The sequence below is a fragment of the Ovis canadensis genome, chromosome 2 (assembly GCF_042477335.2).
Source record: "Ovis canadensis isolate MfBH-ARS-UI-01 breed Bighorn chromosome 2, ARS-UI_OviCan_v2, whole genome shotgun sequence".
Classification (NCBI taxonomy): Eukaryota; Metazoa; Chordata; class Mammalia; order Artiodactyla; family Bovidae; genus Ovis; species Ovis canadensis.
Window position 1 is genome coordinate 251,775,055 of NC_091246.1, and position 18,743 is coordinate 251,793,797.

The 18,743-nt window shown below is 53.8% G+C and overlaps 1 protein-coding gene across 1 annotated transcript; it reads right to left on the reverse strand.

Annotated features, from left to right (window-relative positions):
• Positions 1 to 242: 242 nt before the first annotated feature.
• On the reverse strand, positions 243 to 11,429 carry PLA2G2F (phospholipase A2 group IIF). The gene is made up of 5 exons (XM_069579226.1): positions 11,273 to 11,429; positions 10,563 to 10,615; positions 7,236 to 7,380; positions 5,550 to 5,659; positions 243 to 2,506 (listed from the first exon to the last, which is right to left on the reverse strand). Exons 1-5 carry the CDS (start codon positions 11,380 to 11,382, stop codon positions 2,334 to 2,336), a joined length of 591 nt encoding a protein of 196 aa, XP_069435327.1. The 5' UTR covers positions 11,383 to 11,429; the 3' UTR covers positions 243 to 2,333.
• Between the last annotated feature and the right edge of the window lie 7,314 nt (positions 11,430 to 18,743).

Consider the following 18,743-nt stretch of genomic DNA (forward strand, 5'->3'; position numbering starts at 1 on the left):
CTCGCGTTGTGCGATCGCTGGACCGCAGCCCTACTTTCCAACCCTCCCAACACTTGCACCTCTGCTGGAGGGCGGCTGCTCCTGTCAGGCCAGGGGCAGGGAGGGGGCAGGCCATGCTCGCCGCTAGGCACCAGGGAACCCATTTTCCCCAGAGCTGGAGACCCGGGAGGGAACCACTGTGCTTTCCCCCAGTGCCTGGCCAGTAGGTGCTGTGCCAGGGAGGATCCAGCGGCAAGGAGTTGAGGAAGAAGGCCTTTAATAAGTTTGAGGAGGGGATGTGGAGTCCTGGGAACAGTCTCTTGGGGTCGCAGCACCTGGGAGAGTCTGGGGTGAGGTTGGGGGGCAGACAGGACTCCTTAGCAGCAGAATTGCTGCCCATCACCCAGACTTTCAGGAGGGTGAGGGTGTGTGTGTGGGGGGCACAGCCAGGGCTTCCATGGGCAAGGGACACAGGCCTTTGCGGTCCCCACCTCTGGCGGGGGGTGGGGGCGACCCATCCTGACTCCATCCCTGCCTGGGTTGAGGGGGCGGCAGGGGTGGAGATTCAGCTCAGAGAAGTCGGGGGTCAGCCTGGGATGGCGAGGAAAACATGGGCTTCCCGGAGGATCTTGGCGACTGGGCAGGTGGGGTCAGGGCACACAGGGGACCACAGCCATCAACCCCTGTGGCCAGTAGGACAGCAGGGGTGAGCGGTGGTCCCACACTGCGTGAGTGCTGACCCCAGCCCCCAGGGCAGGCGTCTTAGAAGCTGCAGCTTGGCGGGGCTCCGTCCAGTCCCGTCGTGGTCTTCTACAGACATTCTTGCCACTCCCACAGCCCTCCCCTGGGGACTTACAGTCCCCAGGGGCCCCCGAAGGGCCGAGATTCCTGGTGGATGTTCTGAGCATCCCTGGGGTCACACCGCTGCACCACTGGGCCCTTGGGGTTGATGCCAGACGAAGACAGAAGGCAGGATGCGGTGGGGTGCCCTGGGCACCCAGAGGCCACTGACGCCTGCGGTCAGCAGGGCAGGAGAGGAAGGCGATCCTGGGAAGACATCAGTGCTGGTGCCCGTCGGGGGTTGGCCTGGCCGCCCCCCCACCCCGGCCGGCAGCCCCCTGGGCCTGAGGGGCCCCATCCCCAAGACTCCTCCACCCCCTTCTCCTGCCAAGACCGCTCTGGTCTGGAGTCTGCCCATCCCGTGTCTCCCCGCTCCCCCTCCCTTCCCTGTCCTCATCCAGTTCCCTGTCTACCCCTTCTTGAATCTTCCCCATGGCCCCCTGCCTGGCCCTGGTCCCTCCTGCCTCTGTCTCCTCTTCCCCAAGCTGGGTTCCAGCTCTCCGCGCCCTCCTCATGCAGCGGAATTCTGAGTTGAGGCTGCAGCCTTGTCCCTCCTTGTCCAGGAAGAGAGGCTTCTGGCCCATTCCACCCCCTGGCCTGGTGGCTGCATGGGGGGAGGCGCGGGGGAGGGCCTGGCTGTCTAGGTCGTGACCCTCTGGCCTGTGTGTTTGTCACAGACCTGGGATGCTGGGGTTGGGGCCCCCTCAGAGCTGCTCAGGGCTGCAGAGCCGTGGCCAGGCTGTTCCTCTGACCTGAGTGGGTCAGTGGGAGAGGCAGAAAGGCCTGCCCGTGGGGGCACATTTGTGTGTGACCCCATCTGGGTCCCTGTGGACCTGGAGTTGGGGGGATGCACGTGGGTTCTGTCAGGGCCCAGGAGCCTGCTCGGAAGCTCTTTGGGTCACTGAGGCTGGACTTTGGGGCTGGGATGCAAGCCCTGTGACCATCCGATCTGGGCCGGGACTCGTGTGCCAATGATGAAGGCCAGGATGGGGCCACCTGCTCTTTAATGGGGCTCTGGAGGCCTCCAAAGCATGGATTACCCTGACTCGTCCTGTGGGAGCAGCCGAGGGGCCCCAGAACCCAGACCTGTGACCAGCACTCCGTCTGCCTGGGAGCCTGCTCCTAGGACATCCCAAGCTCTGGGCCTGTGCTGGCTGCTGCAGGCCTGGGTCTTGAAGACCCTGAGATCCACCCTTTCATGCCTGGCTCAGTCAGCGAGAGGCCCCTCTCAGAGGCCCCCAATCGCTTCCACACTTGGGGGAGACCCCAACAAGGCACACGCCACCCCCTTGCTGCATCCAGGACGAAGCCACACCCAGGGCTGGGCTGGAGGAGCCTGGTAGCCAGGGCCAGGGCCCAGACCTTTCCGAGTCCTCTGGACTACCAGAGGGTTCCCGGGGGAGGCAGCCAGATGCACCGGGGGCTCCCGACCCACCCCCACCTCCGCCTGCTCCATCCGCCTGGCCCCCAGAGCCAGCGCCTGCCCCCAGCCCCTCCACCAGCCCCCGGGGCACCTAGGGGGGCGCGGGGGGCGGCTCGTAGATGCTGCAGCGGGGCGTGGGGCCCTGGCAGTGGACGTTCAGATAGTTGCGGTGTTCCTCCCTGTACGCCTGCTGCTGGAAGCACAGAGCCACGCTCCTGTCACACTCGCACGTTTGCTTGTCACACTCGGTCTGGTTGAGCTCGCCTGTGGAGAGCGGAGCGCGTGGACGCTGAGGTCATAGGGGGCCTCTGAGAGTGGCCCTGGGCCGGCAGCACCATCATCCAGGGGGCCCACCCTGGGCCTGCAGGTGCAGGAGGCCAGGGCCGGGGCCCAGCCTCTTGCATTCCCAGCCCTCCAGGTGCCCCTGACGTGTGGGAAGCACACAACCACGAAAGCCCAACAGGACAGTGTTGAGCCGGGGAAACTGAGGCTCAGGATGAGGTGCGGTTTGCCTAAGTCACCCAGCTAACCTGGGGCTGAGCTGGGGTAGAAACTCAGGTGTCGGGAACTAACCTCCTTCTCCACCCCGCCCCCTCCCCACTTTCTACCATCACAGGCTTCCTCTCTTCAAGCCCAGAATCCCAGCACCCCCACTCTGGAGGGCGCTATGGTGAGGATGGAGGGAGCAAAACGCATGTGAAGAGCTTAGCTCAGTGCCTCCCACGGAGCAAATGTTGTTGTTACTACTGGCCTTCAGAAATCATCTTCCCCTAAGTTCTCAGTCTCAGGTGAGCTTTAGGATCAGCTGCGTCTTTGGTCTGCCACTAAGTCGTGTCTGACTCTGTGACCCCACGGACAGCAGCACGCCAGGCTTCCTTGCCTTTCACTATCTCCAGGAGTTTGCTCAAATTCACGTCTGTTGAGTCAGTGATGCCAGTCAGCCATCTCATCCTCTGTCACCCTCTTCTCTTGCCCTTAATCTTTCCCAGCATCAGGGTTTTTCTAATGAGTCAGCTCTTCACATCAGGTGGCCAAAGTATTGGAGCTTCAGGCACGGCATCAGTCCTTCCAATGTATATTCAGGGTTGATTTCCTTTGGGATTGACTGGTTTGATCTCCTTGCAGTACCAGGGACTCTCAAGAGTCTTTTCTAGCACCCCAGTTAGAGAGCATAAATTCTTTGGTGCTCGGCCTTCTTGATGGTCCAACTTTCACATCCATACTGGATGTGACTACTGGAGAAACCATAGCTTTGACTATATGGACCTTCTGTCAACAAAGTGATGTCTCTGCTTTTTAATATGCTATCTAGGTTTATCATAGCTTTCCTTCCAAAGAGCAAGTGTCTTTTAATTTCATGGCTGCGGTCACCATCTGCAATGATTTTGGAGCCCAAGAAAAAGAAATCTGTTTGGAGGGCTCTTAAAAACAAAGGCTGCCCCACCCCACTCCTAGAGATTCAGATTCAGTGAGTCTGGGGTGGGGGCCTGATAACTGCATTTCTAACAAGCAATGCTGATGCTGAGGTTCAGGGAATCCCTTTCGAGAACCACCCACTAGCCCAATGGTTTGCAAACTTGCAGACTTTCCAACAGCAGAATCCTTTCTCTGACTTGAAACTCTACCAAAGACGAATATCTCAAGCAGCTGAAAGAGAAGCCACTTGAGCTACAAAATATATCAAAGAGCCAGCTGGACCACTCAGGGATACCTCCCCATCACTGCTCACAGCAGCTGACCTGCTGGTCCCAGAAATCCCCAGAACCCAGTGTGAAAACCACAGCTCAGGTTGGTCCACAGTCTTAGGGGTTGAGGAGGGAGATTTGATCTGCTTACTGGGCTCCTGCTCAAGCAGCGCCTCCACTCTACATCTGAACGGCAGCATCTGAGGACCACTCAGCCCTGGGCTGCCAAGGGGCACCAGAAGTGCTCGGGTCCCCACCAGACTCTTTCCCAGAGAGCAGGAGTCTTGAGCTGTTTATTTTTTATTTTTTGGAAAACTGACATTGCTCATGAGTTCTTAGCGAGGCATGACGCATAGCCTGGTTAATGTAAGGGGACACCTGCCCAGGGGACACCTGCTGGCCCAGGCAGGACTGCTAAGGGGAGGCGCCACAGGCGGGACTCCTGGACTGACAGCTTGGATGCTGTGCCCCTTGGGTGGGGAATGACTGTGGAGAGTCTATGGCAAAGTGAGGGAACCTGCCAGGCCTGGCTCCAGCATCTCAAATCCCTAGAAACACTGGGTGTCCTAGCATAGGGCCACCTCATCTACTGGGGTCCCAGTGAGAGAAGTAGAAGGGAAGGGGTCTGCTCAGATCCAAACCCCTCAGTGTACCCATGGAGAGACTGAAGCGAGGTGGGGAAGGACCCTGCCCAGGGCCACATGGGAATGAGATGCTGGCCAAACCTGGGTGTCAACACAGGACTCCCGACTCCCTGGCCAGTCTGCTACAAAGTCTCAGAATCACCTGAAGATCTGGTTAAAAACAGAGAGAACTGGGACCCTCTAAACTTAACCCACTGAATCAAGATCGCTGTCTAAGTTCTCCAAAGCTGAAGTGGGGACTGAAGAATCAGGGTGCCCATTCAGGTGGGGGCCTCAGAGTGCTTCAAGGGGATATGCCAGAGACTATTAGATTCAGCAAGCAAGCAAACAAAAGCAAGGTGCCCAGTGAAATCTGAATTTCAGACAAAAGTGTTTTAGCATAAGTATATCCCAAATATTATGTGGGCTATACTTATATTACTTCTTTATTTTATACTAATACTAATTAATTTTCTGCTAAGGTTTAGTATAAGTATGTTCCATGCACTATTTGGGCTTCCCAGGCGAACCCGCCTGCAATGCAGGAGACATAAGAGATGCAGGTTCCATCCCTAGCTCAAGAAGACCCCCTGGAGGAGGGCATGGTAACCCACTCCAGTATTCTTGCCTGGAGAGTCCCATGGACAGAGGCTATAGTCCATCAAGCCAAACAGAGTTGGACACTAGTGAAGCAACTTAGCGTGCACACACACACACGCACGCACAATATTTAGGATATTTGTTGTTGCCTGACTCTTTGTGACCCCGTGGACTGCAGCACGCCGGGCTTCCTGTCCTTCACTATCTCCTGGAGTTTACTCAAACTCATGTCCATTGAGTCAGTGTAAACTTACATGCAAACACTTTTCATTGTTTATCTGGAATTCAGAGTTATTGGGACATCCTGCATTTCACTGGCAGCCCTGCCCACTGGCACAGGCTCGGGGGTGGCTGGCGGTTCACGCTTTTCCTGGGGAAGGGGTGACTGGGGGCACTCACTGCAGACGATGGTAGTGCTGTTCTCAATGGTGTAGTGATAGTGGTCCACATAGGTGTGGCAGCCCAGGTCAAACAGCTTCTGGTAGCAGCAGTCGTGGGCATGGCAGCACCTAGGGGCCGGGAGGGGAGAGTAGGACGACGTGGCCAGGCTTGGCCCCTCTCCCGCTGGCCGTGAGCCCTGCCATGATCATCTGTTCCCATCCCTCATGAGTAAGGCCTTCAGACGGTGGCCCAGAGAGGGCAGTTACTTGCCTGAAGTCACACAGCCAGAAGGAGTCAGGCTAGTGCCTCAGAACCTTGTCGCGGAGGGAGGGGCGGGGCGGGGCGGGAGGGAGGGGCGGGGCGGGGCGGGAGGGAGGGGCGGGGCGGGGCGGGACGGGGCGGGAGGGAGGGGCGGGGCGGGGCGGGAGGGAGGGCGGGGCGGGGCGGGGCGGGAGGGGCGGGGCGGGGCGGGAGGGAGGGGCGGGGCGGGGCGGGAGGGGCGGGGCGGGGCGGGAGGGAGGGGCGGGGCGGGGCGGGAGGGAGGGGCGGGGTGGGGCGGGAGGGAGGGGCGGGGTGGGGCGGGGAGGGAGGGGAGGGGAGGGGCGGGGCGGGGCGGGAGGGAGGGGCCTGGGTGAGGTCCACAGGGGAGGAGACCAGCCAGATGCAGGGGCTACTCCTGGCTGTGCAGGATGGCCAGGGAGGGACCAAGGTCTGGAGGGGTAAGTGGGGCTCGGGGGTGGGGGACAGAGGGCCACTGCTGACGTGGCTGTCCCATGCCCTCTGGTGAGAGGCAGGCAATTAGTCAACATGCATTTACGAAGCTCTCAGGGATGCCAGCCTCATGCCGGCTGCTTTGGGTGGGGGAAAGGAGCAGAGGACAAGCCGCGGCTTCCAGGAACCCCCAGCTGATGGAGGCGGCACAGTCCTGCTCTCCAGGGCCTCCTGTCTGAGCAGGCAGGGATCTCAGCCCTTGCTTTGTCCAGCGCAACAGTGTGACTGTTGCGCTCATGTGTGTTTGAAAGAAAGTGAAAAGAAAAGTGAAAGTGAAGTCACTCAGTTGTGTCTGACTCTTTGCAACCCCATGGTCTGTAGCCCACCCAGCTCCTCTGTCCATGGAACTTTCCAGGCAAGGGTACTGGAGTGGGTTGCCATTTCCTTCTCCAGGGGATCTTCCTGACCCAGGGATCGAACCCAGGTCTCCAGCATTGCAGGCAGACGCTTTACCATCTGAGCCACCAGGGAAGCCCATGTGTGTTTGGGGACAGGTCAAAGGTTCCGCTGAGAATGGAAATTCTAGACCCTGATGCTGGGAAAGATTGAGGGCAGGAGGAGAAGGGGACGACAGAGGATGAGATGGTTGGATGGCATCACCGACTCAATGGACATGGGTTTGGGTAAACTCCGCGAGTTGGTCATGGACAGGGAAGCCTGGCGTGCTGTGGTTCAAGGGGTTGCAAAGAGTCGGACACGACTGAGCGACTGAACTGAATGCCTCCAAGCCCAAGACCGTGGAAGCAGACAATAGGAAGTGTCCCAGACAGTCGAGGAGCACATAGGTCAAATGTCAGGTTTCTGGTTAGAAACTCAGCTCACAAGCCTCCTCCTTGGGGTAAGGGCCTTCCCCCACCACTGGCAGATTGGGGACGGTCTGCCCTGGGCTGTGTCTGCCCAGTTCTGAGCGTAGCCCAGCCTTCCGGGACCTACCAGTCCACCTCATCCATGGGCAGGCCACGGCCCCCCAGCCCGCAGTAGCAGCCGTAGCCCACGAAGGACAAGATGGCATTCCTCCCAGTGACTGTTTCCACCATGGACTTGAGGTTGAGCAGGCTGCTGTGGGCCGCAGGCAGGACTGCAAGAGAGAGCCGAGGGGTGCGGTGAGCTCCCGGCCCCATTCATGGCCGCTCCTGCCCGCCTGGCTGGGGTCAGGGGATGGGAGACAGGGGCAGGGGAGGAGGGCGGGGCCGAAGGAGGCAGTGCTCCACAGGGCGCCCCGTGTGGTGCGCTGCCCACAGCCTCACCCTGAGCCCCACAGCCCCCAGAATAAAGCGATATGGGCTCTGCCCGACGCCCTTCCACGCCCGAATCCATCAAGCGCTCACTATAACCCTGTAAAAAACAACCCATTTTACAGATGAGGCGATCGAGGCCCAGAGCATTTAGCAACTGGCCCAAAGAGACATTGTTGAAAATCAGTGGAGCCAGAATTTGGACCCAGACAGGGAGAGCCGAGCGCCTTACACACCCTAAGGGGCTTCCCAGATGCCACGTGCTCTTCTGAACACGGTCCTGGGACCTGCTGGTTTGGCCTGGCTCCTGGGCTCCCAGCAGGGCCTGGGGCCGGAGCATCTCAGGGTTAATCCGGAGACAAATGGGTGTTCTGGACACGTAGTGAACACACGTACACGCACGCGTGCACACACACACGTGCCCGTGTATACATTTTCCCTCCTTTGTCCTTGTCTCACAGGTAGTGCAACAACCCTTCCGATAGCAGCAGACTCCCGAGGTCAGCTTCCTGGTGCCCTTCAGGCTGCTCACCCTGGGGCTGTCTGTGGCCCTCCTGTCTCCCTGCCTCCTGGGCTCCTGGGCATGCGGGCTCCCGGCTGAGTCAACATCGAGCCTGGTGTTTGGGTTCTTACCTGGGTGAGGCTGCACACCGCAACCCACCCCCCCCCACACACACACACGCACACAGGCAGTAGGGTTGCTTTTACCCCATTTTATGGATGAGCAGCTGAGGTTCAGAGAGGTGGTTTGCCCCATGCAGCCTGAATGTGGCAGAGCCCAGACCTGGACCCGGGTCTGTGACCTCCCAGGAGCTGGGATGCCAGCTCACCACCCCTCACCCCTGCTGCCTCCCCTGGGAGGCTCCTCCAGTTGTGCCTGGGGCGAGGCGCCCAGTTCAGCACCTTTCCCCCTGCTCTTAAGTCATGCTTCCCACCCCGCTCTGCGGCCTGATAGAGGAGATGTACTGGGAGAGGGAGGAAGCCAAGAATTTCAGAAACAGAGCCCAGATGGAATCCTAAAGGCTGAAACGACTTGCTTCTGGAGACTTGGCTGTCCAACATCCCTAGTGATGATGGGGGAACTCACCACCTCAACCTGCCTTGGTGGGAAGGGCACAGACTTTGGAGTCAGACAGATGCCGGCCCAGAACTAAGGCTCCCTAGGCCTCGGTTTTCCCATCTGTAAAGTGGGAATAACAACCCCAGCCTCCAGGGAAGTGCAAGCACCTAGATCGCACCAGACCCTTGCTCTTCCCACAGCATCCCCACTCAGGGCTTACTGGGACCCTCGGCCAGGCCTGCCTTCCCATCCGAGAGCTGATTTAGGGAATCCCTCTCCACCTGCCTCTTCCAGTCTATCTGCGGGATTTTTGCTGTTACAGAGAATAAGTAGCAAATGAGAGAGGAAACAAAGGCGTGGGGAGAAACGGCCACAACATTAGGAGGGTGGCTTAGAGCCTGTAAATGGTTGTCTGGGTCTGGGGCAGGGAGGAAGCGGTCCCTGCGACCTGGGGGCCTATCTCTGATTTGGCCACAATGGAAGAGAGAGGGGGGCTGAGAGGGGTTCCCGGTAACATCAGCTCTCCCCCAGCCCTTTCTGTTCTGCAGGATTCTTGTCACTGGAATCAAATGTGTGTCCAGAAGCCTGGGGGTCAGACGGACCCCCATTTGCAAACAGGCTTCTCCGTTAGTGCTGCGGGGCCAGAGGCAGTGTTCATAAGTAAGACAGACCCTCCCCTCCAGGGCCTGGGACCCACTGCCCTCTGTGAGGTCCTGGCCTCCTGCCCCTAATCCTGTACGTGTTACCCCTGGTGGGGGGCAGCTTCCATCCCCGGGACCCCTCAACCATCGGTTTTCACCTAAAAGTCACCCATCCACATGCAGGACAGACACAAGTCATACTTTTACATGCAGGCAGATATAAACATACACTCACCTGCCGCACACTCTCCTCCATATATCACACAGTTACACACACACTCACCCACAAATACCTCCTACACACACATGGTCTCACAAACAGACCCACACTCACCTCCCACACCTATACACACACATACACACTCCCACTCTCAGTGGCCACGTCCACACTCCGCTTGGAGCAGAAGAAACAAACCCTGTGTTCACTCAGCCTGCAGCCTCTGTGCCTGGCCCCTGGCCTGGGCTGGACACAAGGGGTTATTTTCTAAATAACAGGTCACTTTGCCTGAATTCAACCAACCAAGTCTCATGTCTGGCTGCATTAAACTTCATCCTGTCTCTGGTATTTTCTTTCTTTGTCTCAAACCTGGTTGGGTTCAGGGGGTGCTGAAGAGGTGGACAGAGGCCAGTGCAATACCCAGGCTCTCTTCTGCCTACACAGGGCACCTGCCACCAGGACGCCTGCCCGTGTGTCAGGAGCCTCAGTGATCCTGGGGGTGGTCCCTCCAGAAAGAAGGAAGAGGCCCCCGGACCACCTCCATCATCTTCCGCTACCTCTCACACCCAGACACTGCTCCACACATGCGTGTGCAGATGTGTGCGCCCGACATTCACCTACACACTCCAGACACACACGCTGCCGTGAACACGTGCTTACCGATCTTCCAGACGTGTGTTACACACACAGACATCACCGTGTGCTCAGACACACCCCTACACACAGACCTGCGGATACCTGCATGCAAGCTCACTAGTTCCTGTCTGCACATTCACATGTATGTACACAAACACGTTTTCCTATGTACACAAGCGCCCCAGTGTCGCTGAGTGCCCTGACGCCCAGCCAGCAGCACCACTTTATGATGCTTGCTCAGGCCCATGTGCGCCCTGGGCCCTGGAGGCTCGTAAATAGTTAATGCTGACCACCTTGGCCGTGTTTACAGGTGGCTGGAGGGGTAAACAGCTGCAGAGAGGAGAGGAAGCCCGGCAGAACCAGGGAGAAGAGACCCAGCGGTGGGTCTGAGAGCCTGTGGCCAACGTCTGAGTCACGGGAGAAAGGCTGGAGTCGAGGTCAGAGGGAGGGTTTCCCAGCACCTTCACTCACCGCTGCTGGCTAGGATGGTGATGGTGATGAAACTCTTCATCCTCAGGCGAGATCTGAGAGGGGAAGAGAGCCCGGTGTTCAGTCTGTCTGTCCCGCCCCGCCACTTGTGGTTCCTGGCCTGCAGCTCCCTCCTGAGCCTCCTTACATCCGCGGTCAACACCACCCCTCGATGCCCAGGTTCCTGTTGCCCTTGCCCTGTGATTAGCTCCTGCAGGGAGATCTGAGCACCTCCTGCCTGCCTGCACCTCCGGGAGCAACAGCCCCCAGCAGTGCAGAGCCGGGAGGCACAGGGAGCCTCCTTCCCTTCCACCCCGAGCCAGACTTCCAAGAGACGGAGAGCTCCCTGTCTCACAGGGTTGGACCTGGTCACACACCAGAACCAGCCCCTTCCAGTCGCATACCAGTCACGTGACCCCACCTGGTGGCTGGCTTTTGTATCTGGAGCCAAGAGACCTGAGTCCCTGGGTTCTAGCTGCAACTCTACTTCCAAAATGCTGTGTGACCATCAATAGATCCCTTACCCTCTCTAGGCCTCAAGTGCCTACGAGGACTGATGGATCCCAAGGGCCCTGGTAGTGCAGAAAATGCAATATCTCAGCTGTCATCAGAGGCTCAGACTTTCTGAAGAAATGGGTTCTAGGAGCCAGCTCTCTGCCCACCTCCCTGCTCGTCTCCACCGAGGGCTCCATCCCAGGGAGGCAGGCACGTACCTCGAAGTTCTTGAAGAGGTCCTGATGCTTGGGCCCCTCCTCCCAGGGGGGTGTCTAACCAGCCCCTTCTTCTTGCACCCTTTGGGGTTGGCCGGAGCCCCATCTGGCATCTTCTGGGTTCTGGGGGGCCAGCGACATAGGGCTCGCAAGGTCCGCAATCCACTCCGAAGGCTGCGGGGAACAGGCCCCAGCGTCTCGCTGCTGCGCACTGGCAGGGGAGTGCCGGGGCAATGCCCCTGGGCAGAAAGCAGGTGGCACATGGCCTAGAAAAAGGAGGCCCCGCCTCCTCCCTCCACCCCCGCCCCGCCCACAGCTGCCTGGTCAAATCCCACCCCAGGGTGCTCGGGCCTGCGGGGGCGGGGGCTTGATGCACCGGAAGAGGACTTGGCCTTTCCCCAAGCATCTGAAGGGAAATGAGCCCACATTCTCTCCTTTCCCACTTGAAAAGGATGAGGATAAGTTAAAGAAAAACATTCAGTAATACTTGTTAAAGCACAGCCAGGCAGACCATTGACTTGGCCTTTTCCCAAGCATCTGAAGGGAAATGAGCCCACTTTCTCTCCTTTCCCACCTGAAAGGGATGAGGATAAGTTAAAGAAAAACATTCAGTAATACTCGTTAAAGCACAGCCAGGCAGACCATTTATTCAAGGGGGGGGGGGGTCGTTGGACCAGGTCTGGAGGGACTGCTAACTCCCAAGAGCCCTCGTAGAGAGAAGTTGAAGGTTGTGAGCCTGGCTGGGAAGAAGTTGCCATCGAACTTCTTTCCAACAAAGGAGCTTGTGAGAGTCTTGCATCCTGGGGACTGATGAGCAGGCTTCTGGGTCAACGTGCTGAGGCTTCCCCGTCAACGCCCCGAGTCCATGATAACCAAGAGACAGAAGGCTAGAAACCGCTCTGATGAAGTCTTGCCATGGAGGAGACAGACTGGATTCAACTCCAAATAGAAGAACCTAGAAAGTGGGAATTTGTAGCCAAGGTGCAAGGTGGAGGTCAGTGGATGGGAAATTACTAAGAAGAAACATCTGGAGTAGCAGAGATTCTAGCTTAACCCACCACCAGAAGGATCTGGCTGAAGGCAGGCATGGTGGCGTCACCTAGCAACAGGAGTGAGGAGCCCCATTAGACATCAAGATGAATCCTGGCCAAACTGACTCAGCAGTGCATGCGTCCTCAGTCTCTTCAGTTGTGTCCGACTCTGTGACCCCATGGACTGCAGACCGCCAGGCTCCTCTGTCCATGGGATTCTCCAGACAAGAATACTGCAGTGGGTTGCCATGCCCTCCAGGGCATCTTCCCAACCCAGGGATCGAACCTGCGTCTCTTGCGACTCCTGCATTGGCAGGCCGATTCTTGACCACTAGAGCCGCCTGGGCTTCCCTGACTGAGCAATGCCGAAATGAATACGGAAGCCCAGAAGTTGAGGCCCAAGAGAAGAAAAAGAGTTCAAGGAGCCAGAGCAGGGTTGGGTCAAGGAGCAGCTGTGTCAGGGAGGCCCTCCATGTGGATACGCATGGGCCTACAGGGCATCCCTTCACATCTGGATACGCTTTAGTCTAGAATCTGCAGAGAACTCTCCACCTACATCTGCAAGCTGTGGGTGCCCACCTCTGGCTGAGACTGGAGGGGGCCACAGGTGTAGGCAGATGACAGGAAGCCTCCAGCACAGACGTGGAAGGGCAAGCCTGCGCATCTGGGGCAGGGCTACTGTGCGCCCCTCCCCACTGTCATGTGGCCTGACACCGTCTGGGGGGCCGTCCTAGGCATCCCGTGGGCTTGGGCAGCACCGCTTGCCTCCATCACTAGACCCAGTAGCTGCTGCCTCCCTGTGCTCCACCCTAGCCTCCCAGGTGGCGGTCCGGTCCATAGGGCTGCAAAGAGTCAGAGAAAAGGAAGGGACTTAGCACGCACACACGCTCCTCCCTGCTCCCCCCACTACCTCCTGCCGACTTTTAAGAAGCAGAAATGGCTCCACACATCGCCAAATGTGCCCTGGGGAACCCAGTCACCTCTGGCTGAGATCCTGGTGGCCTGGGAGTTGATGCCATTCGCCTCTGGTGGGGGATGGCGGCACGAGTCGGGGAAAGATGGAGTGGGGAGGAGCAGAAGGGGCCGGAGCCCTGAGAGACCCCCCAGTGTGGATGGTTACACGGACAAGGGGCTCTGACCCCAGCGCCCCGACTTCTTGACTCTGCCATCCTGACAAGCTAGCTCCGGTCCTTGGGCCTCTGTGTCCTCAGCTGCAGGGTGGGTATAACCAGGTGTCGCTGAGTAAGGATCCTGCTCACAGATAATAACAGACAACAGGTGTTGTGTGCTGTGAGGCTTAAGGCAGGTGCTCAAGCTTGTAACCTGTGTGTTACTGAGCCGAGATCTGTTCTTCAGCTTTGAGATGGATTAAGGTGGTGGGAGTGGGAACGAGGAAGGAGGGGAGAAGAGTTCGACCGGAAATGAAACCGTCAAACTGTGGCCCACCTTCACATCATCTGTCCCTTCCGACGTCCCCAGATTTGCTGGCGAGGAACAGGAGTGAGCCCCTCCCCACCCAGGACTTCCCTACCCACCCTCGGCTTTTCCGGCTTGTACTTCCGGCTCTACCAAACCAGTGGCTGGCTGGTCCCATTTCCTGCTTCCCAAGCCCCTCCTCTTCCCCTGCCCAACTTCCTGTCTGTGGGTCCAGACCCTTCTCTTTCCCAGGAAGTTATCCTAGAAAAGCCCCACTGCATCTAACCGCCCATCCCTTCATGGATGTCGGCAACTGGCACCTGCTGATACAGTCTTTTGTGGACACCTGGACATGTTTTGGTCTGTGGGTCTTTGCACTGCACTCAGGCCAGGGATCCTGGGCAACAGAGGGCTGTCATTTCTCCAATAAAGACCAGGGGTTCCCCCGAGGACAGGGGTTGCGTCCGCCCTGTCAGACGGGAGCTCCCTGAGATCGAGTGTGATGATGGGAGGGTGAGGCTGGTCTCTGCCTTCACTTGCCTGTGCGGAGCTTGGCTTCAGTTCTCTATTTGATTTTTGCAGATGCCTCTTAAGGATATCACTCAACTCCAAAGGAGGAAGAGCCAAGAAGTAAGGCCCAGTCCATACTGATGATTCAGCTGCCAACATACAGGTAACAGGGAGCCACTTAGATCCATGCCAAGGAGGTCGAGGCTGGGGCGGAGGGCGGGCAGAGGTGTCCTGGGAGTCTTTGCATAGTCCTGGGCCATTTTCCGTCCCACACTCCCACGGGCTGCCACCGGTTGGGCTGGTCTCTTGAGGGGAGGATGGGCACTTCCTCTCTCCTCACCCAGCCACGGGCGCTCAATCAGAAAAGTCAAGAATAAACTTGCCGACCCAGTAGTTCCACTCTGAGACTATAAACCAAGATACAAACCTGAGTAAGGTGCTAGAGGCAGATGAAAAGAATATTGACCGTGGTATTCTTTACAATGTTACCCGCCCCCCCAAATCAGAAGCACCTCAAATTAGGGACTTAGTTAAGCAAATTTTTAACCATCCATCCATAATTATGTTTTCAAAGACTTGATGATTACCAAAATCCTGGGTATTATGGGTAATAGCAATTTTGTTAAAAAAAAAAAGGGGGGGGGGTTATTGAGGAGAGTTGGTGGGCACTTGTATAAAAATTATACGGAAAGATATACAGCAAAACATTCGCAATGGTTACTTTTAGACAGTAGAATAACTGGTGGTTTTATTGTCTTTTTAAAAATGTATTTATTTTTAATTGAAGGATAATTGCTTTACAATATTGCCTTGGTTCCTGCCGCACATCACTGTGAATCACCACAGATGCTCATATGTCCTCTGCCTCCTGAACCTCCCTCCCAACTCCCACCCCCCACCCCATCTCAGTCCTCTAGGTTGTCGCAAAGCACCAGTTTGACCTCCCTGCGTCATACAGCAGATTCACAGTTATATGGCAGAGTATATGTTTATGTCATTTTTTTCTGTGCTAAAATGAATGTAAGGCAGTACATTCCATGACTAAAATGGAAAGGTCTATTTCCCTGGAAGACACAAAGTCATTCAACTGGAAGTAGCCCCTATATGTATGAAACAAATGGCGTATGTAGTTTAAAACATTTTCATAAATAAACTTCACGTTTAGATGACTTAACAGGTGAGTACAAAGCCAACCGTATTAGGCTGCAAGGAGTGCCATAACAAAGTACCGTAGACTGGGTTGCTTAAACAACAGAAATTCATTTTCTCACATTTCTGGAAGCTGGGAGTCCAAGATGAACATGCTGGCAGAGTTGGCTTCATTCTGAGGCCTCTCTCCTTGGCTTGCTGTGTTCACACATATTCTTTCCTCAGTACACGCACATCCCTCCTGTTTCTTTCTGTGGCTGAATTTCCTCATCTCATAAAGACCAGGCCCCTGGACTGGGGACCCCCTGATGGTCTCATTTAAACTCAGTTTTAAACCCTTTATCCAAATACGGTCATCTTCTGAGATATTGGGCTTCCCTTGTGGGTCAGCTGGTAAAGAATCTGCCTGCAATGTGGGAGACCTCGGTTCAATCCCTGGATAGCTTTGAGTAGACAGACCTTTGTTGGCAAAATAATGTGCTTTTTAATATGCTGTCCAGGTTGATCATAGCTTTTCTTCCAAGAAGTAAGAGCCTTTTAATTTCATGCCTGCAATTTCATGTTTTTAAATTTCTTTTAAGTTCATGTTTACTAGCAATAAACAACCAGAAAATGAATTGAAAAGTATACTTTAACAGTAACATCCAAAAATATGAAATATTTAGGGATAGTGGAAAAGAAGAAGGAAGAAAGTGAAAGTCACTCAGTTGTGTCCAACTCTTAGTAATTCTATGGACTGTAGCCCGTCAGGCTCCTCTGTCCATGGGATTCTCCAGGCAAAAATACTGCAGTGGGTAGCCATTCTTTTCTCCAGGGGATCTTCCCAACCAAGATTGAACTGAGGTGCCCTGCGTTGCAGGCAGATTCTTTACCATCTGAGCCACCAGGGAAGCTCATGGAAGACTTGTACATAGAAAACTATGAAACAATGCCCAGAGAAATCAAGAAAGACCATGTTTATAAATCAGAAGACTGCATTTTGTTAAGATGTCATTTGCTCTATAGAATCAATGCCTCTCAGTCAAAATCCTAGTACACTTTTCTTGTAGAAACTGACAAACTGATCCTAAAATGCATATGGAAGTGCAAAGGACCTAGAATATCAAATTGACTTTGAAAACAGCAAAGCTGACAGATTTATACTATCTAATTTTAAGGCTTATAAGGTTACTTGAATCAACGCAGTATAGACTAGTATAAGGACAATCAATGCAAGAGAACAGATGGTCCAGAATTAGGCCTATACATTCATGGAGGATTTGTTTTTGACAAAAGTACAAAAGCAATTCTGTGGAGGAAGAATAGATTTTCAGAAATGATGCTGGAACAATTGACAATAGATCTGAAAAAGAGAGAAGAGGGCAAGAAGGAAAGGAGGAAGGAGAAAAAAGAAAAAATATTTTTTTTCCATACTTCTCACCATATTCATAAATTAATCAGAATGGATCATAGTTCAACCAGGGTACCAAGACAATTCAAGAAGGAAAGAGGCCTTAGAAAAATGATGCTGAAACAACTAGATATCCACATGTAAAAGAATGAAACTGGTTTCCTTTCCCATGCCATGCACAAAAGTTAACTCAAAATGGATAATAGATGTAACTGTAAGGATGAAGACTATAAAGCTCTTGGAAGATCTAGGAGTAGATCTCTGTGACCTTAATTTAGGCAGTGGCTTCTTAGATACTACAACAAAAGCATAAGTGACCAAAAAAAGAGACAGATTGAACTTCATCAAAATTAAAGACTTCTGTGTTTCAAACCATACCCCTAAGAAAGTAAAAAGACAGCCCATAGGATAGAACAATATATGTATAAATTATACATCTGATACGGGACTTGGGTCCAGAATATGTAAAGAACTCCTGTATGTCAGCAATAAAATAACAACCCAATTTAAAAATAGGTAAAGGGCTGTTCACCTTAAATTACCACCCCATTGTTAATTGGCTATACCCCAATACAAAATAAAGTTTAAAGTTTGGGAAAAAAAAAAAAAACAACAGGTGAAGGACTTGAATAAACATTTCTCTAAAGAAGATTAACAATGACCAATAAGCCCAAGAAAATTTGCTCAACATCATTAGTCATTAGGGAAACACAGTCAAAACCATAATGAGGGATGACTTCACTGCCGGGGTCCAGCCCCGGTGGATCCAGGGTGATTTGAAGGTGGGGACGGAGTTGGCGTCCTTGGAAAAATACATATTTAATCACAGATATATAGAGAGATTAGAAATGGATAGTGTAGTAGGAAGATTAGTGGAAAAAAGAGGCTGAAAAACTTGGATTACGTGGAATAGCATCCATGCTCCAGATGGGAATTCGGCCAGAAAAACGAGGAGCAAGAAAGAACGACATGGGGAAATCAGTCTTTCCAGAAACTGATCCGATTTCTTTATTTTTGGGTTTGCTTATATACCTTTGTTACACATAGGGATGAATACAGAGTCACGTGAGGGTCAGCAGTCCTGACCTTTATCAAAATCAGGTGCTTCACATAAAAAGGTCTTAGGGATTTTATGATCCTTTCTTTCTGATAACCAAAAAACTTATTTCTTCCAAGGGTGTTTTTTCTTAAACCAGGCACCACCCTCCAAACAAAGTTACATTCCTATAGGGTGAGGGTGTAGTGAGTTACAATCAAGAAAGGAATCTACTTAACCCAAGGTTAACATGATTAATCTTAAAGGTTAATACTTATTTCTCCTATATGCTTAAAGGTTAATACTTATTTCTCCTATATGTTAGTTATATTCATTATAAGGGCAGAGAACATGGAGATTTAGCAGCAAACATCAGCCCAGTAAATGAAAATCCTTTCACCAATGTTCCCCTTAAGATCTATTTAGTCTCAAGATAGTGATAAAGTTACATTTTTACATAGCAAGGACACAGTGATTTATAACAAAGCACAGTGATCTATTACAAAAGAGAAAATCCATTAACTCAAAAAGTCTAGTATTGCTAACATCAAAAACTACTCTATTTCCTTTTCTATATTTCAAATACATTGACTAATATATTCCCAGGTGCCTAAGGATATGGAGGCAATCATTGACTCAACAAGAAGAAAAAGCCCTATGCTAATTAAGACTCTCAAAATACTCCAAAGCTCTCTGTGCTGTTTATGGTTAAGAGGTAGTAAACAATCATGTGGGTAGTGGCAGGAGTATGGATAATCCTGTCACACAAGCTAGTCTGTCAGCAGAGAGGTTTGACCTAAGACACCCTTGTCACACCCAGGGCAGGGAATTAGCAGCAATTATTGGTACAACAAATGAAAAACCCTTCACCAATATAATTTCTAACCAGCCCACTATACTAGTAATTTCCAACTCCCCAAAAGAATTTGCCTTTAGTAAGTC

Bases quoted from the DNA above. Each gene is read 5' to 3' on its own strand.
- PLA2G2F (XM_069579226.1), bottom strand. From the start codon at position 11,382: ATGCCAGATGGGGCTCCGGCCAACCCCAAAGGGTGCAAGAAGAAGGGG. The intron at 7,381-10,562 runs GTGAGTGAAGGT...TCTCTCTTGCAG, and splicing joins CACCATCCTAGCCAGCAGCG to TCCTGCCTGCGGCCCACAGC. The intron at 5,660-7,235 runs GTAGGTCCCGGA...CCCGGCCCCTAG, and splicing joins CCCATGGATGAGGTGGACTG to GTGCTGCCATGCCCACGACT.